Raw genomic sequence first — 27,387 nt, forward strand, 5'->3', positions numbered from 1 at the left:
TGATGACCAAGGTTGGGCTGCCCGTAAAGCTAGGAATCCCATGGGTAACTTGACCAGCATCTAACTTGTGAACAGACAAAGTTCATGCTTATTCAGCCTTGCTCCTGGAGACTAAAATTGTATAAAACTCTATTATGATAAAATATTCACTGGTCTCCCCCTTCTTCCATTAACCCCAAGGATCCAAATATAATTAAATGTATTTGCATTTTCTCATTTCTGTATTTAGGAGAATAATGGGTAGAAGAAAAAAAGGAAAAACATCCTGTGCAAAGAAAAACAACATATAAAACAAGGTAGCAATTAACAGAAGAGGTAAAAGTCACCAAGCGGAAACAGGACACTACCTGAGAGACTCTAGTGGCCTCCTCTAGGAATTTTTTCATCTCATCCTCGGAGAATACCACATTCATGGCAGACCCGCTGATCAAGAAGGGAAAAAAAAAAAAAAAAAAGAGGTCAATTTCTTTCACCACTTCGGAAGTAAAGCATGTTAGACACGATTGCTCTCAGAGTAGTTCGGAAAACTCTAGTTCCAACTTCCATTCCGTTCCGTTCCGTTCCGTCGCTCAGTCGTGTCCGACTCTTTGCGACCCCGTGGACTGTAGCCTACCAGGCTTCTCTGTCCATGGGATTCTCCAGGCAAGAATACTGGAGTGGGTTACCATTTCCTTCTCCAGGGGATCTTCCCGACCCAGGGATTGAACCCGGGTAAAAAGGTGTCTCTTTCTACATTGAAACTTTATGTAATCAACAGGACAATCAAACAAGGTAAAAAGCCCCCCAGGTTGGGGACAGGGAAAGGGGGTGAGAACCATGAGAATGCCCAAAGAGAACACTGGTAGGTCTTAGAGATGACACATTCTCAATTTTCATCATTTGTCTTTATTGTTTTAGCTCTTTTCTGGTTCCAGGTAACACTTAAATGGAGAAGGAAATGGCAACCCACTCCAGTGTTGTTGCCTGGAGAATCCCAGGGACGGCGGAGCCTGGTGGGCTTCCATCTATGGGTCACACAGAGTCGGACACGACTGAAGTGACTTAGCAGTAGCAGCGGCAGTCCTATATGGAGAAGGCAATGGCAAGCCACTCCAGTACTCTTGCCTAGAAAATCCCATGGATGGAGGAGCCTGGTGGGCTTCCGTCTATGGGGTCACACAGAGTCGGACACGACTGAAGTGACTTAGCAGCAGCAGCAGCAACACTTAAAACTGTAACAAGATCCCTGCCAGGACGTAGTTTTCTAAACTAGTGTCTTCAGAGTTCACTACCTACAGCAGATTTTAACCCACAAATATGCTGTCAAAGCAGGTCATTTCACTATCTCAGCTGGGTTACAAAAGAATCAATTTTTTTTAGTAACGTTTGCTAATATAATGTGCAGTATCTGACTGAAATGTATTCAACTGTGTCCTTCCAAATTCTTGAGAAAGAATCCTATCTGAAATCAATTTATTTGGAAAGCTGGCATTTGCAGAAAGGGATAGGAGGGGAGGAAAGGAGGAAGATTAAGAGGAAGGGAAGCCATAGGAAGAAAAATATCACTTTCTACTTCCTTTTACAAAGCAGCATTTGCCTTACCTTTTCTACTCTACTGAAAATTTTATGCATAAAGATCTTTCAATTTCATCTATTTAAGGCAAGAACGCTAAGGTAATAATAATGTTGATAATTCACAGCCTAAGAAACGAAAAGATATGGACTGAAATGACGAGAAGAAACACAGAAGTCAGAGTTGCTTTCTGCAGTCCTCCTTAAATGTCTATGTTGTTGACATTAACTTGCATTAATACCTCAGAGAAGCAGTATTATCAGAATGTGGTTTACACAAAATGTCATTTAAATAAAAAGGAAAGTTTTCCACCTCATTTGAAATTTTTCATTATTTTAAAGGATCCCATCTCCAATTCCATTTACACTTTCAAATTGTGCACAGCAAATTACGCTTCTCTTATTATCCTCTGTTTACTGAAATTGTTCCTCACATGTGGTAACATCTGAAGAAAATAAGTAACAATTGACGACTTCTCCTTTGATGGTAAAACTTAGTTTCCAAGTTTATTATAAAAGACACTGTCCATGTCCTCCAACATTATAATTCACTTCGTAAAAATTCTGATCTCAAAATGAATCCCACAATATTCAAACCACAAGCACTACTGCAAGGAGATGACAAGAGTCAAAGATTAACTTACATTTCTGAGTATCAGAAAACAGACGCTGGTAAGAGACACCCCAAGTTTGTTTTGTTTTTGCTCTTCGGTTTTTTAAATTGTCCTCTTCTCTAATGTAAAGGTATCCTCCCTTTGCTTGGCAAGGAGAGGGCGTAAGCCATGCTTCTAAGATGTAGGACTGGAGACACTATTGTCATTTCCAGAAGGAAAAGCACTAACTACACTGAAGAACAGTGCCCAGGTCTTCACCCTGGCTGTGTTGGTGTGGGGTCCGTCGATGGATTTACAAATCACTACACATCAAAGCCTAGTGCTCCTAGCATACAGAATGCAGTTTGGTATCTCCTATTTTTGACTAATTGTTTCAGAACACAATATATTACCTCAAAACATAGGAAGGTCTCAGCAAGCAGGGGTAGCCCACAGACTTCGCAAATTCCAATGCCTCATTCTAATTAACAGAAACAACAACAAAATGCATGAATAGTGTAAAAGAGTCAATAAAAATGCAGAATGGTATCATTAGAACAAGTCGTAACTCAACTCCTTTTATCCTTCCTCTCAAAAGACACCATTAAAATGTAAATTGGACATAGAAATACATAAAATTTCTAGTTTCTAATTCTAAATATCAAATCTAGTTCAAAAATAGTGTGAACTTCTTTTCATTGTCGGAATGTTAATGAGAATACTCCTATCAATTTATAACCCCCATTTAACTGCAATCATGGAAATACAGCGACTTTAAAAAGTAAATTCACTCAGTATAGTGTATTCTATCTGCCCTGCAGTTAACATCCGCAGTAGCTAGCATTCAGGTCATGACTTTTCAAAAGGAAATGTTAAAAAGAGACATGTGGTTCTCTTCTTACCAAAGTGTTAACAGCTTTCCACGGTGCCTGAGCCACCTTCAGCTCATCCAAGACAGCAGAGAACATGGAGCGATCCTCAGCCCTGTCAATCTGCAGAGGGCTTGTGCCCATGATCTTGACGCCATTCTTGTACAGGGGGACTGCCAGGTTGTTTGGAATCTGGCCCCCAACTGATATGATGCAGCCACCACATGCCTAAAAAACATGTCCTCAATATCAGCTATTGGATGAGAACTGTGCTAATACTACTGCCTCCATTTCCTTACCGAAAATGTGGAACATGATTATGATATTTTCATTATTCCCATCAATGGATAATATTAAGTTATGCCACAGAGAGATAAACAGATTTCGTCCTCACTTTCCAGGTACACACACATGCACACGTACACTAGCCACTCAGCCATGTCCACCTCCTTGCAACCCCATAGACTATAGCCTGCCAGGATCCTGTCCATAGAATTCTTCAGGCAAGGGTACCGGAGTGGATAGCCATTCCCTTCTCCAGGTGATCTTCCCAATCTAGCGATCGAACTTGCATGTCCTGCATTGCAGGCAGAGTCTTTACTGTCTGAGCCACCAGGGAAGTCCCCAGGCACACATCATCCAAAATCTTTGTTAAGACTCCTGGAAAACTACATGTGATTAGCATGAAAGACTCCTGTATATGATTACCAAGCACGACTTCCACACAATTGCATGTCAATGTATGATATTTGCATGTGTGGCAATTAGAAAATCAAGTCAATGAATATTTTCATCCTGTACTTTATATTATATTCAATTAATTCTTGAACTACTTTATAATTTCCTGAATGGATACAGATCTCTCCTTTTAACATTCATCCCTGCTGTTCCTCTCCACTCCAGCACTTCACATTCAGATTGTGCATGCATGCTAAGTTGCTTCAGTCACGTCTGACTCTTTTTTACCCTATGGACTGTAGCCCGCCATGGACAGGCTCCTCTTCTGTCCATGGGATTTTCCAGGCAAGAATACTAGAGTGGGTTGCTATTTCCTTCTCCAGGGGATCTTCCCAACCCAGGGATCGAACCCACGTCTCTTACGTCTCCTGCATTGGCAGGCATGTTCTTTGACCACTAGTGCCAAATGGGAAGCCACATATTCAGATTAATTGTTCACAAGACTCCTCACGGAGTTACTCCTATATTCAGAGTTCTCCAAATGTTTCCGTTGCCTAAAGGGTAAAGTGTTAATTCTTTACCACCAGGGCCATTAAGACTTTTCAGTCTTTTCTACAATCACTCCTCTCAGCGCCAGGAAGACCACCTACCCACTGTCACCACCTACATGCATTCCCACCGGCAAGCTCTCTCATTGCTTAACCTTTCCTGCCTTCTTTCCTTCCTTCCTTTTCCTTCCCCTTATCTAAACTAACCACCCCTGAAGTGCAGTCTAAATCCCAATTCTCACTTTGACATCCTCTCCCCTTTACTGCTGCATTGGTACCTGTCTACAGTACTCATAACTGATTTAGTTCCTATTTCTGTACTATTTGCCTTATAAGCAGTCCTTGAATTATCAACATTAATCTCCTATGAATAGTCAAAACACTAAGTTTTTTTTTAAGCCCACAAAATCTCAAATTTCTCAAGACTAACGTTATAGAGATGATGGGGGAATCAGTGAGGGACGGTGGGGAATTGGGTTTGGACTTAGAAGTCCTTCCCCTTCCTGGTTCCCTCTGTGAAACGCTCCCTGGGGTTCCATCTCCTTGTCTATAAAATTAGGATAATAATACCTGCCTACTTCATAAGCTTTCGATGTACGTAGATCAAATAGGATAATAAACATTAAAGGTGTGACACCTTGTAAGTGTATAAATAAGACATTATTATTTATATTAGAAAATATTACGATATCAGATAGGCCATTGATCTTGGCATAATTTGTCTTTACCTTAACAACCTGCTGCTGCTGCTGCTGCTAAGTCACTTCAGTCGTGTCCGACTCTGTGTGACCCCATAGACGGAAGCCCACTAGGCTCCCCCATCCCTGGGATTCTCCAGGCAAGAACACTGGAGTGGGGTGCCATTTCCTTCTCCAATGTGTGAAAGTGAAAAGTGAAAGTGAAGTCGCTCAGTCGTGTCCGACCCTTAGCGACCCCATGGACTGCAGCCTACCAGGCTCCTCCATCCATGGGATTTTCTAGGCAATAGTACTGGAGTGGCTTGCCATTGCCTTCTCCGACCTTAACAACCTACAAATGAATATTACTGAAGTAATAGATGGAACTAGTATTAAAGAATCCACCTGCCAATGCAGGAGACATAAGAGGCACAGGCTCAGTCCCTAGGCGGGGAAGATCCCTGGAGGAGGAAATGGCAACCCACTGCAGTATTCTTGCCTTGAGAATCCCATGGACAGAAGAACCTGGCAGGCTATAGTCCATAGGGTTACAAAGAGTTGGATATGACTGAACTGACTTAGCACACACACAAATGTTTTTTTGTCACTGTTTGAAATTATTCTGAAATATTATTGAAAGGGGAGAAACTAATTTCTCTCTGATAAGAGAAATTACATACTGCCTAAGAAAACACCCTGCAACTAAGTACTTAAATGCATTGTAAACATTATGGAAAATAATGGTCCACGTTTCTGCATACTTATGAGTACACTTAAGCTGCTTTTATCATCGTTTTTATGTTCACTATTTATTTTTTGCAAAACTTTTAATAAAAATTATTCTCTTAACTATAGTATTTTTATTTGCTTATTATTTTAGTTTATTAGTGGCATTAATATTTTAGAGACCCAGAAACTAATTCTTCAATTAAATATTAAATATATACTAAAAGTCTCTTATGTGAAAGTCTTCAAAAATAAATTCTAAAATTAAGGGAGAAGTAACCAGCTATGAGCAAATATTAGAGTCAATTGGACTAAAATAGGCATTTAAAGATGAATAAACAAGCTGTGTGTAATAAATACATCAGTAGTTTCCAAAATAACTCTATGGAATTGATTTCAATTTTTCAATAAATTAACAACTTTAGAAACAATAATATAAGCTGCTGCTCCTGTTTCATGTCCAACTGTTTGCAACCCCATGGACTGTAGCCCACGAGGCTCTTCTGTCCATGGGACTTCCCAGGCAAGAATACTGGAGTGGGTTGCCATTTCTTTCTCCAAGGGATCTTCTAGATCCAAGGACCAAACTGCGTCTCCTTCTTGGCAGGCAAATTCTTTACCACTGAGCTACCTGGGAAGCCCCATAATATAAATTACTACTACTTAAATACATTGTGTGTGTGCATGCTAGGTCACTTCAGTCATGTCTGACTCTGTGACCCTGTGGACTATAGCTCATCAGTCTCCTTTGTCCATGGGATTCTTCAGGCAAGAATACTGGAGTGGGTTGCCATGCCGTCCTCGAGGGGATCTTCCCAGTCCAGGGATTGAACCTACATCTTTTATGTCTCCTGCATTGACAAGTGGGTTCTTTCCCACTAGTGACACATGGGAAGCCCGTTTAGTACATTATTACACATCTAAACTACATTTTGACCTTCATGGTTTTCACTCTGAGGCAGTTACTACTTATCCCTATTTCACAGCTAAATAAGCAGGCTTGGTGAAGGTCAAGTGACTTGCCAATATTTCTTACCTAGCAAACACAGAATTACTTGAATACGATTCTGCATATTGTAAAGCAGCTCTGCTTACCTAATATGCCAAGTCTGAATTTGAAATCAATCCTGTTTTTCTGGCTTGTTTCAAAGGTGGTGAATGTTAAAGGGTAGAAGAGATATTTCTCAAACATTCTTTTTGGGAAGTGGTAGAAACACTTTCACTCCAATATCCTATTCTCATCATTGACCTCCAAAAATAAAGACCATTACTTGGAAGACAAATCATGTCCATAGGAATGTTTTAGAGTAATGGTGTAATGGTTGAGTGCAGATTTTGCCTGCACAGCAAAGGGAATTCAGTAAAACAGAACGTATTTGAGGGATGAAGCTAATAGAGGAGAATTTTGTGGAAGAATTTTATCTTAGATTGGTCCCAACTCTAAGCACAGAGCTTGCAGAGACCAAGAGAAGAGAATCTGGTATCCTACACAGATGAATTAATATATACAATCACTTACACTTAATTTCAAGTAATTTACTGAAGCAAAATATTCTAAAATGCAGATTTGTTTCACAGATTTCTAAATATGTTAGGCCTAAAATAATTCCACTAGGCTCCCAAAGTTCTACTGATCTTACCTAAACTTGTTTGTAGCTTAGTTTCCTAGTTTTTAAACTCAGTATCATGAAGCTAAAGTATCACCTTACAAAAATATTTCTGTGATAATTTTTAAGCTGAAATCACACCACAAATTTATTTTTAGTGGTGAAGAATTAACAGAAAATACTTCACATGTATTTCAGATCATTTCAGTTTCTTTTATATATTAATCACTTATGTCAGTCCTTATTTTATAGACAAATTAAATGTTTTAATATAGACAGAATGCAATATAAGAAAATTTGTCTTACTAACAGAAATATCATTTACTTCACCAAAAAATAGCCCTGATTTTTGTAATGTCATGTATTTTCTCTAATTTACATCTTCACTATTCATCCATCCATCAGTGAGGTTGCACACGTATTATATTTCAGTAATTCACATTTTAGTAAAACATTTGTAACATTTCAGACAGAATCTTAAGATAATATTTAATTGCAATGAAACCAGATGCTAGGAATGAAACCCAATTCTAGTTTAGAGTGAGCCATTCCCTGAGGTGTTTTGCCTATCACTAATTCACGTCTGTCACTCTTTCATTCACTTAACTCAAGCTGTACAGAGGTACCACTGTCTACATGTACATATGATGTGCTTAGATGCTCCGTCGTATCTGACTCTTTCCAACCCCGTGACCCATTTGCTGACTGTAACCCGCCAGGCTCCTCTGCCCACAGGATTCTCCAGGCAAGAATACTGGAATGGGTTGCCATGTCCTTCTCCAATACATATAGCATTAGGTGTTAAAAATAGGAGAATTAAATCATTAATCAGAGTACATCTTTATAGGGTATGATCCAGTAAATTATACATCGTAAAAGAAAAAAAATACATAATCAAGACTCAAATCAGACTGGACATCATAACGTGTCAAACATGTTGCCTGAATTTTTAAACTCGACCTGTTTTTTAATGAGCAAATATTAAAAGAATTAAGAAATGGGTCCTAAATAGGGTTTAGAAGTAAAAGAAAATTAATGTGCTTTGCTTATAACTTTTCTAACCATGAGTCTCCAAAGAAAGGAAGGGAAATGTGAAGTTAGAAAGGATCTGTGAGAGGCTCCCTCACCGTCACAGTCTATAAAGATTATTGCGTAATGCATGCCAGGGAAACAGATCTAACAATAGGTCTAATAAAAGAGGGGCTTCCTAGATGGTGTGGTGGTAAAGAATCTCCAATGCAGGAGATGCAAGAGACATGGGCTTGATCCCTGAGTTGGGATGATCCCTTGGAATAGGAAATTGCAACTCACTCCACTATTCTTGCCTAAATATTTTCATGGATGGAGGAGCCTGGCAGGCTACAGTCCATGGGATTTCAAAGAGCTGGATAAGACTGTGAGACTGAGCACACTAATAAAAGAGAAGACCAGTGTTACCACTCCTATAAACAAAGTAATCATTTTCAACTCATATACCTCAATATAATTTGAGAACATCTTTTTCCTTTTTAAGGAGTGTCCTAAACAAAACTGAACCAGGCAAAAAATATCATCCATCAAAGCCATGTAGATGGCGTGCTAAGTCGCTTCAGTAGTGTCCTAGTCTTTGTAGCCCCCCAGGATCCTTTATCCATGGGGATTCTCTAGGCAAGAATACTTGACTGGGTTGGCCTGCCCTTCTCCAGGGGATCTTCTGACCCAGGGATTGAACCCGTGTCTCTTAGTCTTCTGCACTGGCAGGCAGGTTCTTTACCACTAGCACCACCTGGGAAGCTTTATAGATGGCAGATACCCACTTCTCAATGTTTTGGCTCTTCTCCACACTCACACACCAAAACATAAATAAAAATGCAAAGCTCTTCTCAGGGAGCAGAATCCATGAATACAATCATAAGAAATTAATGACTTCAGTTTAAAGGGTTGCTCTTTACAAGCATAAAAAAACGCCTGCAGCTAAAGGGATATATTACTACAAATATATTTTAAAAAAAAAGAAGAACAGCAGGAAGGAGATTTCAGCATTTCTAGCATCCTCTCTCACTCAACTTCTGATCCAGACGTCCCTCCAAAGCAGCCTGCTTTTCTCACAGGGCACATCACTTTTCTGACTTCCCCTCAAGGTTTTTTTCGAGGTGCTCCTTTGATGCCATGGAAACAAGCTTGGGCCTGAACTCAACCAAGTGACCTGGACCAATCATCCCATGTAGCTATGTATCCTTGGGAAAGCTTATGGCCCTTCTAAGTGACTCAAATGTGTGCTTTTAAATAAGATTAGACGTGCTTCCAATTTTCTTCAAATTTACCACTGAATGCTTCAGTGCCTTCCTGATCACTGGGGGCATCCAAGGTCAAACAAGGGCAGCCTCCTGAAGGTTGATGCACACCCGTTATGAAAGACAATGCCTGTAAAGCCTGCTGTGAGGAGATACATAACAACCTTATACAAGGAAATGTATACATGAATATACATACATATGTGCCTGATATGTGCATGTGATATATTAAAATCACATTTCTTGTAGGGTAGCATAAAGAATATATCAGTGGTATACTGTTCTTATGCTCTTCAATACAACATTTAAAATTACCTCAGTATATGTAGTGGCACTAAAAAAAAAAAAATTTGAGTTTCAAATAAGGGCCTATTTGTTTATTTCTATCATACTGAATTCAGTTATAAAAGGACTTCATTAGCATTCATATGTATGAAGGCAACTGTAGAAGTTTTTTATCTTTCCTTAAACCACTTCATACAGAAATCATTAACTACATGTTAAATGCCTGCCACTATTGCTTGTAATGCTTGTTAATATTTTTAATAATTATGTAACTTTTCAGATATTATGTTATTAATCCATTTTATTTCAATATCTCAAAGGTAAGGACCTGGTTTTACAGCTCTCTATCCTCCCTGAATATTTCTCCCTTATGGCAGAAAACGAAGAAAAACTAAACAGCCTCTTGATGAAAGTGAAAAAGGAGAGTGAAAAAGTTGGCTTAAAACTCAACATTGAGAAAACTATGATCATGGCATTTGTTCCCATCATTTCATGTCAAATAGATGGGAAAAGAGTGATAGACTTTATTCTTTTGGGCTCCAAAATCACTGCATATGGTGACTGCAGCCATGAAATTAAAAGACGTTTGCTCCTTGGAAGAAAAGTTATGACCAACCTAGACAGCATATTAAAAAGCAGAGACATTACTTTTCCAACAAAGATCCATCTAGTCAAAGCTATGATTTTTCCAGTAGTCATGTATGGGTGAGAGTGGGACTACAAAGAAAGCTGAGCGCTGAAGAATTGATGCTTTTGAACTGTGGTGTTGGAGAAGACTCTTGAGAGCCCCTTGGATAACATGGAGATCCAACCAGTCCATCCTAAAGGAAATCAGTCCTGGATGTTCATTGGAAGGACTAATGCTGAAGCTGAAACTCCAATACTTTGGCCACCTGATGTGAAGAGCAGACTCATTGGAAAAGACCCTGACGCTGGGGAAGATTGAAGGCAGGAGGAGAAGGGGAGGACAGAGGATGAGATGGTTGGATGGCATCACTGACTCAACTTTGGCCACCTCATGCGACGAGTTGACTCACTGGAAAAGACTCTGATGATGAGAGGGATTGGGGGCAGGAGGAGACAGGGACGACAGAGAATGAGATGGATGGATGGCATCACTGACTTGATGAACATGAGTTTGAGTGAACTCCGGGAGTTGGTGATGAACAGGGAGGCCTGGCGTGCTGTGATTCATGGGGTCGCGAAGAGTCGGACATGACTCAGCGACTGAACTGAACTGAACTGAACTGAAACTCCGGGAGTTGGTGATGGACAGGGAGGCCTGGCATGCTGCACTCCATGGGGTCGCAAAGAGTTGGACATGACTGAGCAACTGAAATGAACTGAACTGATCCTGCTAAACCTGATTTTTAAAAGATACTCAAGAAATATTCGTAGAATATGTACTTGCTTTGATCCCTACCAGTTTATCTAAAATGAATAAAGCAATTACAAGCAAAATCTGGCCAGTGAAAGAACTGAAAACTGTGTATATTCTACCTAATGGTTTGTATGCTGTGCTCAGTTGTGTCCAACTCTTTGTGACCCCATGGACTGTAGCCTCCCAGGTACCTCTGTCCATGGGATTTTTTAGACATGAATACTGGAGTAGGTTGCTATTTCCTCCTCTAGGAGATCTTCCTGACCCAGGGCTCAAACCCTCATCTCCTGCATTGGCAGCCAAATTCTTCACCACTTAGCCACCTGGGAAGCTGTACCTAATGGTTTTGTTTCATTATATTAAAAGATTAGTAGGCCACGCCTAAATAGAAAACTATGATGATATATTAATCCCAAATTTGTCTATTTCTTTTCACAATAATAAAATCATCACATTGTTCCAGCACTATACTTTATACTCAATAACACGATCTCAACCACAAATCTATGTTACCATCACAGTACCTACATGTACCATGTTTTAACGCTCATATGACTCATTAACAACAACAAAGATGAAGCACAGAGAATTTAAATAACTGGCACAAATCAACAAATTTTAAGTCAAAAATTTAAATCTTGTGGCTCCAAGTTAATTGTCTTTTCCTTAAGTGACCATATTTTGTACATAGGGATGATTCTCTGCAGTAGGAAATTAATTATAATTAATTAATTATAATAGCATCAAAAGGCATGACCAAAATTTTCAAGTAGGCATTTTTTAAATTGTAAAATAACTTGTTAACCTAGGATCATATAAATCCACAGTGAAGATACACTCTATAATATTGGAGTGGAAGTAGAAGAGCTACTTAAGAGAAGGCTATAATTGTATCAAAATTATTTAGAATGAACTCATTGATTTTTACATTGAAGACTAATGGCTTCATCTCTATCGCAAAGAATTAACCAGTCTTTTGTGAATGACTGACTTGTCTCCTCTGAGAAGTGGTCATCATTAAACCACAACAGCATGTGAACTAAAGAGAGGCTTCTTATCGTGGGTCTACATGATCAATTAAATGGCTTTACAAAATATTTATTGGGATTGTCGTGTGCTAATTAATATGTGTCTGGCACATGTTACCAAGAAGAATTTTCAGTATAGGTGGAATGCTGAGAAAGAAAGTGTGTATTTTATATGAAAAAGAATTACTCCATGCCACAGCCTCAAAAATCTAAAGCTGGGGTGATTATTTTTCAGAGTTTCACTACAAAATTAGACAATGGAAGACACAAGAAGCTCTTTCTCTGAAGGTAAATTGCAATATAAATCTATATATATGGATACACATATATAAAGTATGCATTTTATATATTTTATTCTTTTTTTTTCCTTTTTTACCTCCTGATGGTAAATGTCTAGGATTCTCTCCAAAGATAACTCTTCAAAGTACAGTTTGTCACACTCATCAAAGTCTGTGCTCACGGTCTCAGGGTTACAATTCACCACCACTGTCTTCTTGCCAAGCTGACGCAATGTGCGGATACTGGAGACAGCACACCAATCAAATTCCACGCTGCTACCTACAGAGACAATGAAATTGGGGACAGAGGAAAAGAGAAGCCTGAAGTTATAACACAAAGAGAAGCAGAAATATATTGCCAGTCAGTCAAGGCTAAGGGAGCTAATGCCCTTTCAATTCAATTGTTTCCAAAATATAAATGTCAGATCTATTGATATTATGCACACTATATTATTAGTAGGAAAAACAGGTACTTATTAAAACACAACGACGGGTTGGCTTGCTTTGTATACTATGTTCGACAAGAGGTAATCTCCATATTTGGAACATTCAGAACCTCAAAGTTAATGGAGGAGAACTATAATAATAATTTTCACAAACCTCATTTACTGAAAGAAACTCAAAGTGAACATATTGACCTCAGCATACATAATAAAGTTTGTGATCAGAACACTTGAGTTCTTGTTTAAGTCCTTCCACTTACCCTGCTGTCTGAGAGCCAAACCCAATGATCCCTGAGGTGCCTTACAGCTCTGACATGTCTTGATTGATTGGAAAGTCCTGGCCTTTCCAAGCATATCCTTTTAAGCTTGGCAAGGCCACCCCATGCAGAGTGAGTGACCTTCTAGGAAGTGATTTGATGTATAATAATGGCCTAAATGCCTCAAAATATCACCTCTACTGGGATGCCATAGAACTGAAGTTCAGGGATTTGTACTAATCCTTTGCATTAGGACTTTGTCTCCTAAAAATGCCTGTCAGCATAATAAGTTGTCCAAATATAGTAGCATGTTAAATCTCACTATCAATTAAGTACACACTTGATTATTAGCTCAACTAATCTTTCTTAGGTCCTAAAGTAATGTAGAATGGTTGCATAAATTAAGTGAAACTTGAAAAGGAAAGAAGAAAGGTTTAGAGAAGGGTAGGTCCTGGTGAAGGTGTCCAGGCTATTTAAGCATAAGATAAAGTGGCAAAGGTATAAACACCTTCGGCCTACTTTAAGATTTGGCCAAAAATAGGCAAACTACCATATCCTGAAACACTTAATTGTAAAAACTGTAATAAGCTCTATGTTTAAAGTAACAAAACAAGACCGCATACATTTAAATCATATGTTTCATCATTTCCATATTAGAACACCTTGCAGAGGCTAGATGTTAGATATACTTGCTAAGAAACATCTATTTAACTATATACTTTGTAACTGCAATAGATCTTGATTCATTATTAAATATATAATTTTAAGTGACTGGGAGAAATATAACACATTCTGGTGAGAATATTTTAATTAAACTATGTGATACTCTTCCTGGGTCCCAATGAAATGAGCTCTTTGCATCTGATGTCAACCCACGTCATATGTTAGGTCAGACATTGGATCTACAAAAACTTTTATGTTTAAGTTATGGAGCAAATACAGATCTTTGTGAAAAATTATGCAGGAAGAGAAAAGTTAAAGTGTAATTCACTCCCCAACCAGTAAGAGGCTAAGTTTAGCTCATGAGAATGAAAATGAAAAAGTGATAACAAGGTAAAAGGGAAGGAGATGGAATTTGTGGTTGAAACCTACATTTGAGTCCTACTTCTTTCATTTAATAGCTGTATACATTGGGATACATGGCTCTGAACCTCTGCTTCCTAATTTGTAAAATTTTTATTTTGACAGCTTCTACTTTACATAGTTCTTAGAATAATGGAATTAACATATGTGAAAAGTACTATGTAAATTGAAAAGTTCTATGTAAATATAAATTATCACTTTACCAATGTGATATGGACCACAGCCCAGCACCATCATTCCATGATCATCAAAATTGATATCATGCTCCTAAGGGGGAGAAAAAGGAAGATCTGGAAATTATTATGTTATTCTTCCCTCTAATTAAACTATGTCATGCCTTTGAGTGTGTCTTTCTCATTATTTCTCTTGTTGATATGCATCCTCTATTAGTCTTTTGGAATCCATAAGTATAAAATGTTAGTTCAGCTCAGTCACTCAGTCATGTCCGACTCTTTGCGACCCCATGAATCACAGCACGCCAGGCCTCCCTGTCCATCACCAACTCCTGGAGTTCACTCAAACTCATGTCCATCGAGTCAGTGATGCCATCCAGCCATCTCATTCTCTGTCGTCCCCTTCTCCTCCTGTCCCCAATCCCTCCCAGCATCAGAGTCTTTTCCAGTGAGTCTACTCTTCGCATGAGATGGCCAAAGTATTGGAGTTTCAGCTTCAGCATCAGTCCTTCCAATGAACACCCAGGACTGATCTCCCTTAGGATGGACTGGTTGGATCTCCTTGCCATCCAAGGGACTCTCAAGAGTCTTCTCCAATACCACAGTTTAAAAGCATATAAACCCTACTTATTTGTAAAAAATTATTCAGTATTTTCAATTAGCCATGAGAATACAGTATAATTTTATGTTTATGTCACCAGTCTTTTTTTATTAATTTATAATATTGTGTCAATCATGTAACCATTATCTTTATCTCTCCACTTGTTTTATTTCATCATCTTAAGGCAGTTCTTAAAAGACTGAGTACAGAAGTATATCATCACATTCAATTCAAATGATGTCATTTTTATTTACTAAATATACTAGTAAATAGACCATCTACTAAATGTAGAGCTTTCTGCATTACAGAACTTTGGCAGTTCCTACCTGACCATTGTAGGTAACATAGAGGTAGTTTGTTACTGATGGGTATTCTGCAGCCAGTGTATCAATCTGAAAGAGAAATAAATACATACATACATATGTATTTTTATTCCCCTTTAATACAATTTTTTTCAAGAAGGTTTGTGGATTTTTTTTTTTTGTTCTGCATTCATATTCCTTTAATGCCCATTTCTATCGAATAGAAAGACCAACCAATTGCTTTCTAATTATAGAAGTGAGATTGGAGAAAAAATAATATGATTTAGCTATCTCTTGGGCAATGAATGACAATACACAATACAGAGTATCAGATTACTATGTATTAGCTCTCAGGAACACAAGAAAATGCTCATATAGTCAACTGGTTACCAGGAAAACTTATCCAACCATCTGTCTTAAGTAATTACAAATAAAATCTAAAATCAGAAGAAAACGATCTATATATATGTTTGTCTTTGGTTTGCAGATTAATGCATAGGACTGAAGTTACCTATGGCACTGCGCAATGGGATGACAAATATCACAAAGCATAGACAAGTAGGGAAGGGGACTAGATCTCACTGAACATATTTGGGGAAAGTAAATCAATTCAGCTCTCAAGGGCCAGGAGCTCAGCTTAGTGAGCAAGATTTTGGGGCCAACAGGGCAAACTAATGTAAGGCAAGTGAGATGAAGAAAGATAATAATTGCTGAGTAGAAAATATTCGGCATCAAGGCCCAGACCTAAGGTTATGTGTGTGCCCCTTGAGCACACAGGGAAAAGCCAATGATTTTAAAGGACAAAAACCAGCTGGTGGTACTTTAAGCCAAAGCATCTCTTCTCCTAAAGGCCAAAAAGAATCACAACAGTACACCTATGAAAGTTCTAGTGTGATTGTCATGAATACTAGATGAGCTCATTATGCCCAGGCCTATCACAATGAATGCTAAATGAACCATAGTGATAGGGCACTTAAAATAAAGTATTACCCTGTAAAAAGTCAGTGCCAAAAGAGATAACTACTCTTTTCAAGAGAGTTAGCCACTACACTAGGGCATTTCAAGTCCTTCTATTATACTAAGGGTTTCTCTTACCACTGATATATTTGCGCATGGGTCAAAAAGTAGAGGAGAGGTCATTTTAATTTTTTTTTTCATTCAGGCCAAGAAAATCATGTTCTCACTTTTCCTTCTACATCCCAGTGCCCCTATATCCTTTCCCCTTTAAATCATAAATCAATCCTGTGCTGAATTAAATAAGTGACGTCATGGGCATCAGTTGAACAAGTAAATTCACTTTCGAATTCCACCTCTTTCTATTAAAAATGGCTCTGTGATTGGTGCCCATATTTTACCCGTGGAGTCCTAGGAAGAAAGAAAAATTCCTTTATTCCTTTACCTGTTTAACCCAAGGATGAATGTTTTTCTTTAACCTCAGCTCTCTTGTCTGGGCTTCAGTCAGCCCAAGGCATTTTGAAATCTGCTTGTCTGAGAACCCAATCTCTTTTGCCTTTTTCAGGGTTTCTTCTGTAATGGACTCACTAGGATTTAATGAAAAAGAGAATTCAAGTTTAGACCAGACACAGTAAGAAGCAGTGAACTAGTCAATTTTGAAATCACCAGTCACCTTATTTTCCAACTTTCCAAGTAGGTCTGCTGACTTTTAAAAATACACAAATTACCCACTAAGTGGTCTAGCCTCTATGAAGTCTATTATTAGCAGTGCCAGCTTTCTCAAACATGTGGTTTCCCACTCCCACACCCTATATATCCTCTTCTCTTCTTATTTCCTGAAAAGTGGCTTCTGCACCTACTGTCCTAATGAAGTTGTTCTTTCAAAAATAGTCAGGACCTTCTAAACCCAGGAGCACTTTCTTAATTTTCATCCTCGCAGTCTGTCAGCATGTGACCCTTTTGATGTTTCATCCTTTAAAAACATATGTCTCTGGCAATAAGTTGATTTTCACCCTACTTTATTGCAACAACAATTTACTATTTATTCTCTATGGCTCTGTCCTCCATTGCCTGCTTACATCTGGCTACCTTCTCTCCCTTCCTAAATTTAGCCACTGCCATTGGCTCATAATGACCAGTTATCCTACATAACTAGTTGATAATGCCCAAATTCACAGCCCCTTCTCCAGTGTCTGACCTGTGCTCCAGGTCTTTATGGGCTTTGAGAATTTCTCCACGTAGGCATCCCAACATGGCATTGGGCTGGGTGTCCTCTTCATAAACTATCACTATTTACTAGTGTCCCATATCTCTGTGTTTAGAAGATAGTTCTGTGATTTTACTATTATTTTCCACTCAAATCAGATTTGTCTCCTCACTTTCCCATGATGATTTCCACAGTGTAGACACCATTCATGTTATGTCTCTCACCTGTAACGCCTTTGACATTCCCATCACCTACCTGTCCTCTCTCCAAATCCCAGCCATGCCCCATAGGTCAGCTAAAGCCAACGCTCATCCCCAAAGGCTTCTTAGTCTGCCTTAACCAACATGGATCTTTCTGGACTTTTAACTGACTCATGTTGGAGCCAGGGGCATCAGTCAGTCAGTCAGTTCAATCGCTCAGTCGTGTCCAACTCTCTGCGACCCCATGAATCACAGCATGCCAGGCCTCCCTGTCCATCACCAACTCCCAGAGTTCACTCAAACTCCCCTCCATGAGTCGGTGATGCCATCCAACCATCTCATTCTCTGTCATCCTCTTCTCCTCCTGCTCCCAATCTTTCCCAGCATCAGAGTCTTTTCCAGTGAGTCAACTCGTCGCATGAGGTGGCCAAAGTTATTGGAGCTTCAGCTTCAGCATCAGTCCTTCCAATGAACACCCAGGACTGATCTCCTTTAGGATGGACTGGTTGGATCTCCTTGCAGTCCAAGGGACTCTCAAGAGTCTTCTCCAGCACCACAGTTCAAAAGCATCAATTCTTCGGCGATCAGCTTTCTTCACAGTCCAACTCTCACATCCATACATGACCATGGGAAAAACCATAGCCTTGACTAGATGGACCTTGGTTGGCAAAGGAATGTCTCTGCTTTTTAATATGCTATCTAGGTTGGTCATAACTTTGCTTCCAAGGAGCAAGCATCTTTTAATTTCATGGCTGCAATCAGCATCTGCAGTGATTTTGGAGCCCCCCAAAATAAAGTCTGACACTGTTTCCACTGTTTCCCCGTCTATTTCCCATGAAGTGATGGGACCAGATGCCATGATCTTAGTTTTCTGAATGTTGAGCTTTAAGCCAACTTTTTCACTCTCCTCTTTCACTTTCAGGGGCATAGTTGAAACCATATTCTTTACCATGTCATTATTTCGTGATATTTTTAATGTTTCTTAGTTTTTCTTCAGTATTCAGACATTTTTCCTGCTAGATTCAAGTTCCTGGAGGGCAAAGAATATCTTTGGCTCATTTACCAGATTATTCCCAAAGCCTAGCTCACTGTTTGGCTCACAGACAGCATTCAATAAATATTTATTACATGAGTGAAGGAAACTGTAATTCTAGAGCTTTTTTACTTTACAGGAAAGAGAAACTATTGAAATACACTTATAACTAGAATTCAAAATGTACTCAAAATAATTTTCAAAGGGTTGAGGTACAGAAGAATTAAATACTACAAAAAGCATCTCTCCGAATAGCTGTGGCCAAGCTGATTCAAGTAGTAGTCGAAACAATAAAATTCAATTATAACAGTTTGATAGTCAATACAATGAAATTAAAATATAAAAGTTTTTGTCAGAAGATGTAACGATAAATAAAACATTTTCATCGAAATTCTGCTAATAGAGTATGGTTGAATTAAACCTACTGCATTTTGTTCATTCTATCCTTCAATCTTCTTAATTTAATTAATTCATATTCTGAGTTCACAGAAGAAAGAATCAAGTTGGTACACTTAATAACTATTTCTCTGGCTTTTGTGTATCAGTGTTAGTTTGGATTTCTGAAGGTTCAGCAGTTCCTAGTCAATTTGCTTTTTCAATGGGACCTATTTTCTCTTCTACCTCGCAAATCTATTATTTCTCCTAGTGAATTTAATTTCTTGTTTCCTATTTCATTTTGATTTCTTAAACTTCCCAAGTATTTTATAAGCATTCTCCCCAGAACAACACATTTTCCTGTCAAATTTCTAAATACAATCTGCCTATTATGTATTATTAGTCAGTTACTGTGTGCTAAGCACTGTGCTAACTAGAACTATGCCATCCAAGATGGCAGCCACTAGCCACACACAGCTACTTAAATTCAGGCATTAATTGGCTTAAAAAAAATTTTTTTTTTGGTTGGTTTTGCCATACATTGACATGTATCTGCCCCGGGTGTACATGAATTCCCCTTCCTGAAACCCCCTCCCACCTCCCTCCTCCCTTTATCCTCCCTCTGGGTCATCCCCGCACACCAGCCCCGAGCATCCTGTAACATGCATCGACCCTGAATTGGTGATTCATTTCACATATGACAACATACATGTTTCAATGTAATTGGCTTAAAATTTTTTAATTATTCAGAGCCACACTTTCACTACTCACATTTCAAGTGCTCAGTAGCCATACAGGCAAGTGGCTACTGTGTTGGACAGTGTAGATTACAGGATATTTTATCATCACAGAAAATTCTACCAGACAATGATGCTCAAGAAGATACAAAATAGTATTTGAGATGATGCAGTAATAGACAGTGATTCCAAACATTTCATGGAGAAACAAGCTATGCAATGCAATGTGAGGTCAGAGAAGAGAGACAACCATGTGCGTGATTGTACTTGAGAAATACTATGGCAGTGAGGGATGAATACAGAGCCATCAGGTAAATTCAGGGTTATACAGAAAAAAAGGGTTGACAAGGCAAGGGCACTGTGTCTGCAATAATGAGGAAGCAATGGCCACAGCAGGGCATATAGGAATTTACAGAGGATTTGTTATGGAAATCTGAGTTAGTAGGGAATTGTGGATGGTGAAGGTTGAGCAACACTAACTGTCATTCCTTCATTAGTTCTTTAACACTTGGTGAACAAGTACTCTGTGTATCAGAGTTCTATCCTATGTATTTTAGTGATGGAGAGATTAAAATATCAAATCTCTACATTTATGGAGCTGAAAGTATATTACGAGGCAAATGAATTGCTATTTCTCTGACAGCACAGTGAGAGGTGCTTTGAGATAAATGCACACAAGAGGATGATGTAGTTCAAAGGAAATGCTCCCAACTTCCACTGGGAAGGGCTTCCCTGATAGCTCCAGTTGGTAAAGAATTCACCTGCAATGCAGGAGACCCTGGTTTGATTCCTGGACCAGGAAGATCCACTGGAGAAGGGATAGGCTACCCACTCCAGTATTCTTGGGCTTCCCTTGTGGCTCAGCTGGTAAAGAATCCACCTGCAATGTGAGAGACCTGGGTTCAATCCTTGGGTTGGGAAGATGCCCTAGAGAAGGGAAAGGCTACCCACTCTAGTATTCTGGTCTGGAGAATTCCATAGACTGTATAATCCATGGGGTCGCAAAGAGTCGGACACGACTGAGTGATTTTGACTTTCAGTTTTCCACTGGGGAAGTCTGGAAAGGTTTTACCCAACAGGTGAAGGTGACTGATGAGCTTCTGAGGGCCCTTGAAACACTAAAATTGATGGCATTTGCTTTTAGTTTTACCAAAAAAAAAAAAAAGTTCCAGACAAAAGCAAAGATTTCTTGTTGTTGTTTCTACTTGTTTTAGAAATGTATATTTCCACTCTCTTTGCCAAGACTATGTTCCTATACCAATTGCTCATTTGTTTATGTGCAAATGTGCATTCAGGCTCAAAATGGAAATGCTTGACAAATAAACTATTTTCCTAAATTAAAACTTTGGATGACGTTCTTTTTAAATCATGACTTTCTTGAACAGTTTCAAATCATGTTTACCTGTGTGAGGAAAGACTATACATTTTCTCTGTGATCTGCAATCTTATTATAAACACTGGTATGAAGCTTGAGTTGGGTGGAGAAACACTGTACATATAACACTGAGTAAATTCTTACCTGTACATTTTTCTAGCTACCTGCCAGAACACTTTCCCATCATTGTGGGATAGCAGTAAAAGGAAAAACAAGCAAAAAATAAATAAATCTTCAATTAGACATTTCTTCATTATTACAAAAAACTACCTGAGGCAAAACCTATATTATGTTACCATATCAACAATCACTTTAACTAAAATGACTATATTCTAACCTTGAACAACAATGGTCCAGACACACTAAGAAACATGCCTTGAAAAGAACCATCACACCTATAATTATTACTATGGACTAGCAGAAATGCAAGTTCTTCAGGTCCAAAAATAACCAGAAGTAACATATTTATCTTCAGCCCTATTGGTGAGTTTTTTATTTTTTTTGCTTCAAATGATTTATTTTTCTTATAATACACAGGATCAGTCAATTCTTCAAAGACTATGATACTAATTTAAATAAAAAGTATAAATAATAGTATTAAACAAACAAAAAAGAAACAACCAAAAAAGATTCCTCAAATTTCTATTAAGGATGCAGAAATTTGCATTTGTTTTGTCCATATTCAGCTATGCAGTCTTTTCTATTGCTGAAATATGCATAATTCGTCTTATTCTTTCCCACCAAAGAATCCAATAGAACGTGTAAAGACATCTCCAGCAAATATACAGTATTCCTCCTGCACCCACCAAATAAAATTGAACTGTTACTAACAAACAAATTTTAAAAAAGAAAAGAAAAAGAAAGGTTGACTGATAAAATTGGCCCTCTGTATACAAAAGTAAACAATTAATTTTGTGTTCAGCTCTGTGGCAAAAAATAGCTAAAACTAACTCCATCATTACTGCTCCCATAGCATCCCCACCACAGAGAGTTTTCATTATTTAAGGGGGATGCTGAGAAAAGCAACAGTAACACAAAATAATGAATAATGAATGACAGAGTTTCAGAATAGGGGTGAAAACTATTTCTCCATAGGTGCCCCTCAAATCATACCTGGTGAGAGTTCTAAAACAGATGCTTCAAGCTAGACCTGCAGAGTGCATGTTTTAAGCTCACAAGCTGATTTTCAGAATATTTTCTTGGTGAGCCAAAAATTGCTTTAACTTTCGCTCAGTATTCAAATAACTAGATCAATAGCATGATATTTTTTACATATGTTAAAAATTAGGGTGTACTAATTTGGAATGGCATATGAATATATTCATGTTCATCTATTTCAATTTGAATGAAAATTTCAGGTAGATACAGTCATATGGAGTTCAAAGTGATATGTCTTCTATAGGCCACAAATGAAATCATGGCTTCACTGGTTAATAATTTCAACTATTTAGACATGTTCATGAAATAGTGCAAAATACATTGCAGTCCTCCTCACTAAAAAAAGAGATGAGGATTCTGACCCAACATGACAGTTACAAAGATACAGACAAGTTGGATTTCTTCCCATATTGAAGGCAGTCCTTATTCTGTGAGGTGTCCCTAACCCACAGGACGTCATAGGTGGCTGCTCTCCAAATTTCCCTCATTCACTCTCTCCACTGTATTCACTGCATCACATAAGATTGGCTGGCATGTCATTACACACAGTAGAAAATTCACTTCATTCCCTACTTGTTCTGATACAAAATTTTATTTTGAGTTCCATTATAATAAAATAAAAGAAGAGACAGTTTGAAGACACGATTCATTAGCTTTGGGCCAGTGATTTAGATAAGGTTAAACCTCTTCAGAATCAGATACAAGATGAATAATCTTAAGTGAACATAAAGCTCATTTAACAATGTGGAGATTTAGATATATGCTCCTCATCTTTATCAGGCTATATTGGGCTGCCCTCCATTTTGTCTGCTATAAAGAACTTACATCAGAATGAGATTTGTTTTTTAAAATCAAGCTATGTAAAAATTATTTCAGGGACAGGGCTATCATATTTCTATTTTTTTCAAAGGAAAATCTTAATTTGGAGCAAACTTAAAAACAGAATAATACTAAAAGAAAGACAAAATTTGAATTTGTAATTCAAAACTGTTTTTTGAATCCTCAATAGGAAATCTTCCATTTATATTATGTTGTAAATTGAAAAAGCATTATACCAAGTAAGAAATGTGCTCAGCAGAATGGAGCATATTGCATTAAAGCACAAAGTTTTAAATCTGTACAATAAATAAATTACTCTTCTGTTATTTGATATGTATTTGTGTGTATTAGTAAGTCTATATTTATCTTTACTCTTATGAATATGAACACATTAAATCCATATTTCAGAACTGTATCCTCTAAAATATACATATACAGCTTCTCTTTCTCCTATCAGCTTTCCTTGCTTTCGGAGTTCAAGGGCAAACTCTTTAAAGGTTACACTTTCAATATCGCTTAATAGAATCTAAACAATAAAACAAAGAAACACCAAACAGCTCTGAGGCTGGCCTTTTCATAACCTTCAGTTTTTCACTCCTGTGCAGCACAAAATGACAGTCTGAAATTTTAGAGGGGGAAAAACTGTCTTAAAAATAAGACGATCATACTTTCATACACTCTGCCATCATCTTTTAAGACAGGATGGCTCAGCTTCTACAGGGAGAAGTGTTCTCTCCTGCCTTCTCTCCTTTTATAAACAAAACAAGCCTCTCTCCTCTTTCTCTTCTACTTCCGGTGTAAATCTTGTTGTTTAAAATTCTAGCCTGTCATCTCTGAGGTTTCCTCCACTCACACTTAGTCTTCAATAATAAATGATAAAAGGAAATGGAATAAATTCCCCTTAATGAGGAAATTTCATCTGGCACAGAGGAGCTGGGGAAATCTATTACCCGACCGGAGGAACGCCTGCAGCATTGCAATTACCAGGGGAGCCCAGGTACTTCACACAGTTCTCTCTTCCACTTGACTGGCTTTTATCTGATCCACCAACTCATAAGTAATACTAAACAAATTTCCCTCCAGATTGCACAAGGCCCTAATGTGAAAATTAGTGCTCCACCTGGCCTACAATTATGGGATGGGCTTGCAATTGTATTATTATCTTCTCTTAAAAAATCACCCCAAAGGCAGGAGCTAAGAAAAGTTAAGCCTGATGTTCAGTAATGACAGCAAATCTCATAAGGGAAGAGAACTGAGTAAGATGTATGTTCTCTGTTCCAAGACCCCTCACCAGCCTCTCTTCTGAGTTCTGCAGGGCTTCATTGATTATTTTTGGCATTTCACGGGTTCAAGCCCATGCCACAATCTCAATAATGCAATCAAGTGGAGAAGTTATTTGTCTTTTCATCTTTTCTTTCAAGGAGACAGGTTGTTACCTCTTTCTTTGAGAGAAATGAGAAAGACATTTTTCAAAAGCAGCAGTAACATTTAGGAAAGAAAATGATAAAAACCCAGGAAACTGGGTAAGTAACACCATTTTCTCTTAATTTTTGAGAGCACCATGCTTCATTTCTGTACAGCAATGAGGTCCTCGGAGGATTTAAAGAAAACCTTAATCTTTTATCTCTCATGTCTAGGACAAACAATTAGGGCCCATGTTCACATGAAACCATGTGAGTATGAAAAGTATTTATTAATATCTGGGTTCACTTAGCACTATCACAATAATGCTATAAAATTGCAAGTGCTGATGACACACTTAAAATTATACTTCACCTTAAAGGGTATTACAAACAACAAATCAAAAACAAAAGAAAATACTATGAGAAATTGATATTATAGGTATTTTTAAGTAGGATATTTTTAAACTCCTGAATCCTATGTTCATTTTTAAACAATTTTTAGCGATCCCAATAATCCAGAAATATTGTTATATAACTTTTAATCTGGTATATTTATATACTGTCGATTATAATATCATAATTATATCCTATGAATGTGCATGCTCAGTCCCTCAATAGTGTCTGACTCTTTTGCAACTCTATGGACTGTAGACTGCCAGGCTCCTCTGTCCATGGGATTTGCCAGGCACAAATACTAGAGTGGGTTGCCATTTCCTCCTCCAGTGTATCTTCCTGACTCAGGGATCAAACATGCATTTCCTGCATTGCAAGCAGATTCTTTACCACAGAGCCACCATGTTTACTAGTATATAAAAAAGTGCTCTGCTACACTCAAAAGAGCATATTTTTATTAAGAAAATAGCTTTTACCTGATCAGACTGAGCTAAAAGGCAAAGTTTATACTATGGGATAGTGCTTCTGTTATTTCTGCTTAGCAAACATATTCATAATTGTAAATGAATCCAGTTTATTCTTTTTAAAAAAATTAAGAGAGTATTCAGTAAGCAAAATCCTAGATTTTTCTATGAACATAGGTCTGTTATACATCCAGAATTTAAATCCAACAGATAAAAAGAAATATTGTATAAGGCTCCAGTAGACACTGAATGAGCATACATTGATATTTTAAAATTTGTTATTTCACAAACAAGTTTATTTGGAAGCCCTATATTTTAAAATTTATCCATCATCTTTGTTTAAAGCATGAGACTTCCCTGGAGATCCAGCGGCTAAGACTTCAACTTCCAATGCAGGGGATCAGGGTTTGATCCCTGAATGGGGACTTAAGATCCTACCCATATGCCTTGCAGTCAAAAAAGCAGAACATAAACAACAGAAGCAATAGTGTAACAAATTCAACAAAGATTTTTAAAATGATCCATACCAAAAAAAAAAAATCTTAAAAAAAAATGTCATGTTTTCACAGAGTTTTCCAAATGTCACATATGTTGTCCAAGCAACAAACGTATTATAATTTTCAATATGTGATTTCCTTTGACTTCTAGAAACTGTTACTTAGAATCTTGTGTGTTAGTTGTGTGTGAAGTGGGTTGCATTTTCCTCCTTCAGGGGATCTTCCTGACCCAAGATTGAACCCAGGTCTCCTGCATTGCAGGCAGTTTCTTTACCGTCTAAGCCACCAGGGAAACCCAGAATTACATGAAGCCTATTTACTGATAACTATGATTAGATGTTTTATTTCTTGCTAAGTGTAACATACGTAAAAATAACTTTTGACCAAGATTCCCCAGTTTTTGAATAAGAAAATGTAAACCTTTTCTAGGAAGGGGAAAACTCTGAAGCCATTTTTAGGAGGATGTGGAAAAATTCTCAGATTAAAGTCCTGGTAACATGTCACACTAGATCTATGTTAATTTGAGGATTACTACCCTTGTACTGCAAGGAGATCCAACCAGTCCATTCTAAAGGAGATCAATCCTGGGTGTTCATTGGAAGGACTGATGCTAAAGCTGAAACTCCAATACTTTGGCCACCTCATGCGACGAGTTGACTCACTGGAAAAGATTCTGATGCTAGGAAAGGTTGGGGGTGGGAGGAGAAGGGGACAACAGAGAATGAGATGGCTGGATGGCATCACCGACTCTGTGGACATGAGTTTGAGTGAACTCCGGGAGTTGGTGATGGACAGGGAGGCCTGGCGTGCTGTGATTCATGGGGTCGTGGAGAGTCGGACACGACTGAGCGACTGAACTGAACTGAACAGAACTGAACCCACATGGAAGTCAAAAATCTTTGTCACTGAGAGTTTTTCAGAAGATATATAATAACCGGGTAGCAAAAATTCTCATTCTTATGACTGTAGACTCAAGAACTAACACAGTAGCCCCCACTTCAAGCTAGCTAGAGCAAAGGATGGTCAATTAAACCAGACCATCAGCCAAAGGTAGACAGTAGGTGCAGCATGAGGTAGTGTGTATAATATAACCGTGTGATGGCCTTTACATTACCATCACTATATTTATATAGGCAAATAGTGCCTAATTGCCTACTTCAGCCTGCTGCTGCTGCTGCTGCTAAGTCACTTCAGTCATGTCCGACTCTGTGTGACCCCATAGACGGAAGCCCACCAGGCTCCCCCGTCCCTGGGATTCTCCAGGCAAGAACACTGGAGTGGGTTGCCATTTCCTTCTCCAATGTGTGAAAGTGAAAAGTGAAAGTGAAAAGTGAAAGTGAAGTCGCTCAGTCGTGTCTGACCCTTAGCGACCCCACGGACTGCAGCCTACCAGGCTCCTCCATCCATGGGATTTTCTAG

The 27,387-nt window shown here is 38.3% G+C and overlaps 1 protein-coding gene across 1 annotated transcript in view; it reads right to left on the minus strand.

The window, feature by feature from the left end:
- The window catches only part of CPS1 (carbamoyl-phosphate synthase 1), a 145,976-nt gene that overhangs the window by 33,250 nt on the left and 85,339 nt on the right, over positions 1–27,387 (minus strand). The window contains exons 22-28 of the mRNA XM_088842007.1: positions 16,753–16,894; positions 15,378–15,443; positions 14,481–14,544; positions 12,593–12,774; positions 3,047–3,241; positions 2,558–2,625; positions 348–423 (exon numbers count right to left, since the gene is read on the minus strand). Coding sequence (XP_088698133.1) covers positions 348–423; positions 2,558–2,625; positions 3,047–3,241; positions 12,593–12,774; positions 14,481–14,544; positions 15,378–15,443; positions 16,753–16,894 — 793 coding nt within the window. The remainder of the gene's footprint in view (positions 1–347; positions 424–2,557; positions 2,626–3,046; positions 3,242–12,592; positions 12,775–14,480; positions 14,545–15,377; positions 15,444–16,752; positions 16,895–27,387) is intronic.

Source organism: Moschus berezovskii, chromosome 2, assembly GCF_049115385.1.
Source record: "Moschus berezovskii isolate FMDL1 chromosome 2, NW_MosBer_1.0, whole genome shotgun sequence".
In the NCBI taxonomy this organism is placed as follows: Eukaryota; Metazoa; Chordata; class Mammalia; order Artiodactyla; family Moschidae; genus Moschus; species Moschus berezovskii.